We start from the raw sequence: 8,421 nt of genomic DNA, 5'->3' as shown, positions 1-8,421 counted from the left end.
TAACCAAGTTTCGTTTTGGTTTTTGTTTGTTTGTTTTTTCATTGTCAGTAATCTCACTTTAGTAAAATTAGCTTCCTTGGATTTCAACACTTGTTTAAAAAAAAGATAAACTTTATTTTTTAAAATCTTCAATCACAAAAAATCTATATTTTTTCATCTAAGCATTTATTTTTTTTTTTTTTTTTTACGGAACCCAAAAGACATGGAAAGAAAGGGGGAAATCATGTATTTACTAACGTATATAAGTGAATCTTTTTGGACAACATATAATAAATATGATATATCACTGATCACTCAGTCTTTCCAATGTACATCTTTAATAGTTTGGAGCATGCCACTTTTCCAAAAGAAAAAAGGTCATGAGAAAACAGTGCAAAGTTCTCAGTTTACCCTCCTCTTTTCTCTAGGGGCAGGCGCCAAGTTCTCTGGGATCCTTTGCCACCGCGCCTCTCTCTCTGTGAGTCTCAGCCTTCTCTTTCTGTCTCTAGGCCTCCGTGGTTCTCCAAACCACCCCATACCACCCCCCCCTTTTCCCCAAGAACTTGAAGTTTTGCCTTTGTAGTCATTAATTCCACTTACAAGTTACACCCTGCGTGGGTTCAGGTTTGTTATCTTGTTCCAAGAGTCCCATTGCTCTGAGGGGAAGCGTCCCCGGCTTTTGGCCTGGGAGGGAAGGGGGGGAATGGGGAGAGAAGGGGGGGCGGCAGACGCCCTGACCCTGCTCAACTTTTTACAACCCCCACCCCCACACCCACTTGTTAGCTTCCTCTTCTTCTTCCTCCGCCTCTTTGTGTCCGCTGCGAAAGGCAGGTAGTTGCCTGGCGCTGGGGAGGGCAGGAAAGGGCAAGGGAGGGGTCCGGGGGAGCTAGGCGGACAGGGACAGCAGGGTCGTTCTTCACCGGGGGTGAGGGGTCCCCGGGATCGGGTTGGACAAAGGGTTGAGAGCCGGCTGGCCCCCCGGCCCTAGGCCGTGGATCAGAACCCGGGGCACAAGGGGCCGCTGGAGCTGCGGGTGGGGAGCGGGAGGAGTCCGGTACATGCTGCTGTACATGGCGGCGGCGGCGGCCGCGGCCGTGGTGCTGTCCATGCTGCCTAGCAGGCTCGGGTGGTAGAAGTAAGGGGACGGAAACATCCTCTGAAGAGCAGAGTAATTCCCGGCCTCCGCCAGCAACTCAAGGCCCACGGCGGTCTGCCTCTTCCATTTCGTCCTGCAAGAAACCGAACACAAAAACACATGCGTGTGTCTGTGTGCGCCGAAGCCCCTCTCCTGGTCTTGCCCGCTTCTTCCTCCCGGGGGATGGGCGGTGGGGAGGACGGGATTAGGACGGAAAGGGCCCTTAAAAATCACCCTTTCCCAGATCTTGTTTGTGTCTTCCAACAACTCGAGCTGAGAAGTTTAGCAGCGCTATTATTGTTATTATTATTTTCATGATTATTTAATAAACCCAAACCGGGATGTCTCTCAAGTTTTTCTTTCTTTCTCTGTCCTCTCTGATGAAAGCCTCGGTTCCTGTTTTAGTTTGCTCTCAGAAATTTGCCAAAAGCCAAACTCCACAGTCCCACAAGAGGATCCCGGATCCCGTAAAATCAAGAATTTTTTCTGCTAACGCTAGCACCCTTGTCCTACTCAAACACGACTTCCCATCCTGCTGCTCGGCCTCCCCTTTCACCCCTTCCGTTCCATACCTGAAGGACCCAAACCCCTGAGCTCTTTGCCCCAAATAGGACAGCTGAAGTCAGACCAACACCAGAACCACCACCACCACACCCTACCCCAGCTCCCAGTTCCCTCACTCCAAGAGCCTGGCTGAGAGAGCAGAGGGGACTGCAAACAAAGGGACGCCAAGACTGGAAACCCTCCCTCCTCATCTCTCAGCCCATCTTAGCCCCCCCACCCCACCCCAGGCTGCGCAGCCACATCTCATCATGCAGGACCCTGCAGCAGGAGAGGGCTGGAGCGTGGGGAAGGCAGAGAGGTTTCAAAAATGGGGATTCGTTTGAGGGGGGCTGTTCCCAAGGGCATAACACTTCTGGGCCATTCAGAAAAGCCCACCTCGACATATTTTCCCCCTCGGGAAGAAAATAACAATTAAAAACTGTGATCAGATTCTTTCCCTCCCTCTTCTTTTCCTTCCACCCCCAGAGGACTCCCCATGAGAAGGAAAGAGAAGAGAAGAGAAGAGAAGAGAAGAGAAGAGAAGAGAAGAGAAGAGAAGAGAAGAGAAGAGAAGAGAAGAGAAGAGAAGAGAAGAGAAGAGAAGAGAACTGAAGAGAAGAGAAGAGAAGAGAACTGAAGAGAAGAGAAGAGAAGAGAAGAGAAGAGAAGAGAAGAGAACTGAAGAGAAGAGAAGAGAAGAGAAGAGACGTCTTTTTTTTTTTTATTCAAATGCCTTGTAAATGCAGAGCTGGTAGACCCATACTCAGCAATTCCAGCCAAATTAATAAACATGGCGCCTGTTTAGATTGGCTCCAAATGACACTAATGTTTTCCGACAGAATTAGGGTGGCTGAAACCGTATGTAATGAGACAGAAAATTATGGCAAAGATAACAACTGGACGCAGTTCCCCTGTCTCACTTTCTAGATGATTAGAATACAAACCAGAGACATAACTCACCGAGATCAAGGCAGAGAGAGAGGTAAAGATAGAGACACAGCTGCAGATGCAGATGGAGTCAGGAGACACACAGAGACAGAGGCAGAGATAGAGATATACAAACGGAGACAGAGCCAATTCCCCTTCATGTAAATCCACAGCCCACACCCCAGTCTGTGCTTCAAGCTCTCTCTAACGAGCAACACTATTGCAGTTAACAATAATAACAGAGACTTTGTTTCCCCCACCTTTTTCTGAACAGTCACTCATACACTTGAGACAGCATAATGATCACCAAGACTGGCTTTTTCTAAGTCAATTAACATGCCCAGGCTTTGGGTGTCCTTGGACGGCTTGTCACTTCAACACAGAGAGGGTAAACACTGCCTCTGGTCCCTTAGCCATTTGCCCTATGAAATAATTCTTCCTGCCCATGAGCCAGAGAGAATATGGATGGACTGATTACTTTGACTGTATACTTCTAGTGAGATGAGGAGTCTGTCCCTCAAAAACATTTGGGATTTTACTATCCACTGATATAAATTTGCTCTTTGTAATCTTCCTTCTTCCCTCCTCTAACAGAGGGAGTTTCACATGGGGAAGGGGGAACAAGTCATTGATATGGGAAGCACAGAGATGAAGGGGGGGGGAGCTAAGAGAGAACAAAAAGGTATCAAGGTGTAATAGATACACACCTCCGTGTTCATAGATATGGAGATACACAATGTATATATAATTATACAAAGACACCTGTGTCATAGATATTTATTCACGTGTCTGATATATATACACTGTCACTTCTAAGGGTTCACCATTACAGAAACCTTAGATACTTTGATTGTGGGGAGTAGAGCGGGGAATGCTCCTAAGTCTATTTCTTTGTTTGGGGAAGTAAACCTCAGTCAAGAAGAATCAACTTTTTCATTTTAAACAATTCAAGGAAGGTTCTTAATTATCATAATGGAGTTGGGTGGGTGTTTTATACCCAAAATGGGCCGTTTCTTCCCTTTGCTCTCTAAGCACTCACTCAAAACACACACACACACACACACACACACACACACACACACACACACACACTCTACTACTGCTGAGAAGGGAAGAAAATGGAGGTGAGGAATTGGTCCCACCTGTCCCACAGCCTGGGAGGGGTGGCCTGTGGAACTGAGAGATCCAGGTCAAGGGGAGATGACAGGCTTCTGAACGTCACAGGCTTTCACAAGAGAAGCTGGCTCCCATTCCCTCTGGCTTCCCCACGCTACTCCCCTCTGCCCGCTTCGGTTTTCCTGGGTCGGGCCTCCCTTACCTCCGGTTCTGATACCAGGTCTTAACCTGGGTGTCAGTGAGGTTGAGAGCGGCGGCGAGGTCCATGCGATCCTGCACACTCAAATACTTCTGCCGCTCGAAACTCCGCTCCAGCTGATTAAGCTGGTGGTCTGAGAAGGCCGTTCTCGCTTTCCGAGGTTTCTTAGCCCTGACTGGGGGACTCTCCCGGCTACTTGTAATCTCCCGGTCGCCTTCTTCCTTTGTTCCTACGAGGAAAAACCATTCATAGCCACAGTTAAGAGCTAAGAGGGAAAACCGAAGTCTTTTTCTTTCGCACACCCGGCCCCAAAGAACCCCTCGCAGACAGATCTCAGGGGGCTGAGCATCAATGACCCCAACCCCTTGGGATCGGCTCCGACTTCAGTTTTTCCACAGCGTAGAGAGAATTTTTTTCCACCTAAGTAATGACTTTTTGGGTGAGAGGGCCTACTCCTGAGAAAAGATTCCCACATTTTCGAAAATATACATGGGAAAATATCGTTCTAAGGGGAGGAAAGAGGGATATTTTCTCTTTCTCTTCAAGTAATAATCGAATAACGGTTTCTTTTTTCTGAATTTCGGTTTCTTGCGTTTTTCCCCCCAACGGATGAATGGATTTCAGGAAGAAAGGGGCCCTGGCCATTTTGTTTGCGGGTAGCTGGTGAAGTTTGTTGTTTTTTTTTTTTTTTTCATCCTTTTCAAGGCACTTGAGATGTTGTAGTATCAATAATAATGACATAGTAACAACAACAACACTTAGCGACTGCTCTCATCATATCTCTGAATGTTTCAGAAATAATATGTCAGCCGGACACCAAGTAGAGCTCCCAATAGCTGAGCACGTCCAGGTGACAGCGCTAAGATTTCCGGATTCTATTTGTCAACTTTGTGGGTTTTTTTTTTTTTTTCCTTTCCTGAAATGCTGGGAAATCGATATGTCAATCCATCTCTGTTTGTACCAGTTTTTGCAGCGCTCCTTGATCTTCCCTGCAGGAAGAACAATAATCTCTCTAATTGACCCACTGGGGAGGTTGGTGCACAAAAAATCGCCAGACCAGACTGTACATCTGTTTTGGGCACTATTATGCTAATGTTAAAATAGCAAAATGAATGTCTCATATCCCAGTCTCCCAGTTAGTTACTGCTCAGCCTTTCCGAAGACGGGAAAGATTTTTAAAATAATAACCAGAACACCAATAAAATATATATCCTCTCCCAGAACAGTGGAAACTGTCTCCCCATGCAAACCCCACGGAGAGAGAGAAGGAGATTGTTTTGGTTTTTGTTCAACATTTAAAGAGAAAGGGTTTATTTTTTTTATTGATCTTTTGTTTTCATACACAAAATCCATCCCTCGGATGTTGTGGGTGTTAGTGTTGTATTTGTTGTTATTGTTATTAAAGTTGTAGTTTAATTTTAACGTCAGCTCTCAATTGCTTTTAAGTAATAATAATAATAAAAAAAAAATTCCGTGATGCTGACTTGCAGTAGCAAAACCAAAGTATCTGTGTGCTCGTGTTTAAGAGATTCAAGGAGAGAACAATCTCTTAAAATAATACCAATCATAATCTCCCCCAAAAGTTGCCCCTTCCAAATCAAGTTGAAAATTTCTCATATTAAGTAAGTGCTGCTAAATCCCCATGATTGGTGTTTAGAAAACATGGAAGAAAATGAAAGGCATTTGCATTTTAAAAAATAAACACCAGGTTGCAAACGCACTCTCAGACACAACACACTTTAGGTCTAATTTTCTCCACACACAAGCACAATCTCTCTCCCCCTCCTCTGCCCCCAAGATCTCAACTACAAAATTATAGCTGTACCCCTGAAAGTGTTGTTGTTGCTGTTGTTGGGGGGGAGGTTGAGGGAGATAAAAAGATGTAAGGAGAAAGTCATAAGAAAGGAAGGAAAGAAAGAAAGAAAGAAAGAAGGAAGGAAGGAAGGAAGGAAGGAAGGAAGGAAGGAAGGAAGGAAGGAAGGAAGGAAGGAAGGAAGGAAGGAAAGGTTCAATTTAGTGAATAAAAAGAGAAAAGGAGATGGAGTGAAGGACAACGTTGAAATTGTAAATGTAGCGCTGCATGAAACTTTAGACAGATACCCAAAAGAACAACCCCGAAGGGAAGCTCAGACCACCAACTCCTTGGGAAGTGACACTTGGCGACTCCAGCGAACGCCAAAAAAAAAAACAAACAAACAAAACCCAAACAAACAAACAGCGGATCAAACCCAATCGCAAAGGATTCGAAGAAAGCCGGGGGAGAAGAAAGAAAAGGAAGAGCTAGAAGAGCAAAAGACACCGGGGGAGAAGGAGCCTGGGCGCGTGCTGGAGGGCCCCGGAAGACTCGGACTCACCGTGGCATTTGACGTCGTTCTGAACATCATCGCGCTTGTCGAGTTTGGTCTTGCTGTCTTCTTGCTCGAGTTTTGGCCTGAAGCTCTCGTTGGCTGCGTTCCCCTCTTGTTTCGGGGTATGATGGGGAGAGGAGACGCTGGTGCTGTACGGTGCACAAGCGGCCAGCGGTTTGCTGTCGCCCAGAATGTCTTTAATTAAAAAAGAAGACGTGGAAGTCCTGGGGGCCGAAGCGGCCGAGCCCAGCTGCGGGGGCTGGGGCTGCTGCTGGGGCTGCGACGGTGGCGGCGGCGGCGGCGGCTGCGGAGGAGAAGGCTGCAAACTTTGGGTCGGCTGCGGCGGCGGCTGTTGAGGCGGCGGCGGCGGCGGCGGCTGCCCGTGATGGAGGTGGTGATGGTGCTGGATGCCGTCCTGGACCAGGTGGGGTTCCGAGTGCTCCAGGGTGACGGAGATGGGAGACGAAGGCGCAGTGCCTACGGTATCAATCTCCGAACAGGGGGACGGGGTGGCCTGGCTCCGAAAATCCGTGCTCCGGCCATCGACGTGCTGGCGAAAATCTCCGTTCATCACACCCGGGCTGCCCGAGCTGGCGCTGGACAGAATCGTGTCTATTCCAAAACTAGACCCGCTCGCCCCTTCCATGGCTGTCATTTCTACATGGGGCTCGTCTCCATCCGCCGGGCGACGCTCGAAGAGGGGGCAACGGCCGCCCCGGGTCAGAGCAATAAAGCGAGGACTTTAACGATAATAACGATGGTCTGATAAAATGCACAATTATCCGTGCCTTTTAAGAAAAAGAAAAAGTCTGGGAGGAAGGGAAGGGAAGGGAAACTGGAGTTGTGGGTGGGGTGGGGGTGGGGAGTGGACGATCAGTGGAAGCTTTTGGACACAACTTTTTTTTTTTTTTAAGAGGATAGGGAAGGAAAAAAAAAAAGGAGGGAAGGAAAGTTACAAAAAATGATACAGAGGAAGCGGAGACGCGATTTCAACACTGCTCGCGCACGTGGCGTTGGCCGTGCGGTTCAGTGAGAGCCACGGCGGGTGTGTCGAGGCCAGAGGACCTAGCTGCCGCCGCCGCCGCCGCCGCCGTCGCCGCTGCCCGGGGCTGCTGCAGGGCACTGGGTGGAGGCGGCGGCGGAGGCGGCGGAGGCGGGCAGCGCAAGGTGGGGCTGCGGCAGCGGTAGGAAGGGGCAGCCAGCTGAGCTCCACGGCTGCAAGGAGGCGCGAGGTGGCCCGGCCGCGGGGCTCCGCCGCTCTGGTGCCGAGTTATTGAACTTTCTGGGAAAGTTGTGCTTCGGCAGCTGCAGCAGGAGGAGGAGGAAGAGGAGGAAGAGGAGGAGGAGGAGGAAGAGGAGGAGGAAGAGGAGGAGGAGGAGGAGGAGGCGCAGCGCGGGGCGGACTCTGGCCACTGCCTGGCTCCTTCCCTTGTAATCCGGCTCCTCTTGGGCTCCAATGACTCTCTCCCGTGACGTCACGGCCATTGCCGCCGCTTTCCCCCCTCCGTGTTTTATTCTCACCCCCTTTATTGCGACATCGCGGCCGTCCCGCAGCCCCCATTGGTGGCTCAGGCAGAAGAGACAGACGCCAACGTGCCAGGAGCCAATGGCAGCTCGGCTAGCGGACCTTGTCAGTTCTGAAGATACAGTCCTGGCTGCTCTTTTTAGAATCCCCAGGACCCTTCTTTCCTGCAACCCTAGAACCAAACACCTATTCTAACAGTAATCCCTATCATAACAATAACGTGGGAAGGAAAGAACAGAGAAAGAGAGGGGAGGGGGGAGAAAGAAAAAAAGGAAAGGAGGGAAAGAAAGAAAAAAAGGAAAGGAGAGAAAGAAAGAAAGAAAGAAAGAAAGAAAGAAAGAAAGAAAGAAAGAAAGAAAGAAAGAAAGAAAGAAAGAAAGAAAGAAAGAAAGAAAGAAAGAAAGAAAGAAAGAAAAAGGAAGGAAGGAAGGAAGGAAGGAAGGAAGGAAGGAAGGAAGGAAGGAAGGAAGGAGAAAAGGGAAGAAGAAGGGAAGAAAAGGAAGGAGAGAAGGAAGGAAGGACAGAATGAAGGAAGGAGTTAGTGACAATTTATTTTTCTTACAGGGTAAGATTGGAGGGGGAAGGGAAGGGGATGTAATTGCATATAAATTCTTACAAAGCCTATGAAAATGGCTTCTTAAAGTCTGCT

The 8,421-nt window shown here is 48.5% G+C and overlaps 1 protein-coding gene across 1 annotated transcript; it reads right to left on the bottom strand.

Annotated features, from left to right (window-relative positions):
* Positions 1-222: 222 nt before the first annotated feature.
* BARHL2 (BarH like homeobox 2) lies at positions 223-7,582 on the bottom strand. Its single transcript, XM_031969342.1, has 3 exons — positions 6,254-7,582; positions 3,903-4,128; positions 223-1,208 (listed from the first exon to the last, which is right to left on the bottom strand). The coding sequence occupies exons 1-3, from the start codon at positions 6,900-6,902 to the stop codon at positions 896-898; spliced, it is 1,188 nt and encodes a 395-aa protein (XP_031825202.1). The 5' UTR covers positions 6,903-7,582; the 3' UTR covers positions 223-895.
* Between the last annotated feature and the right edge of the window lie 839 nt (positions 7,583-8,421).

Source organism: Sarcophilus harrisii, chromosome 4 (assembly GCF_902635505.1).
Source record: "Sarcophilus harrisii chromosome 4, mSarHar1.11, whole genome shotgun sequence".
NCBI classification, from domain to species: Eukaryota; Metazoa; Chordata; class Mammalia; order Dasyuromorphia; family Dasyuridae; genus Sarcophilus; species Sarcophilus harrisii.
This window is presented reverse-complemented; position numbering and strand designations above follow the sequence as displayed.

Coding starts and splice junctions, on each gene's coding strand:
- BARHL2 (XM_031969342.1), bottom strand. CDS start 6,902: ATGACAGCCATGGAAGGGGCGAGCGGGTCTAGTTTTGGAATAGACACG. Junction 4,129..6,253: donor GAACGACGTCAAATGCCACG/GTGAGTCCGAGT, acceptor TTTTCCTCGTAG/GAACAAAGGAAGAAGGCGAC. Junction 1,209..3,902: donor ACCTGGTATCAGAACCGGAG/GTAAGGGAGGCC, acceptor GGTTTCTTGCAG/GACGAAATGGAAGAGGCAGA.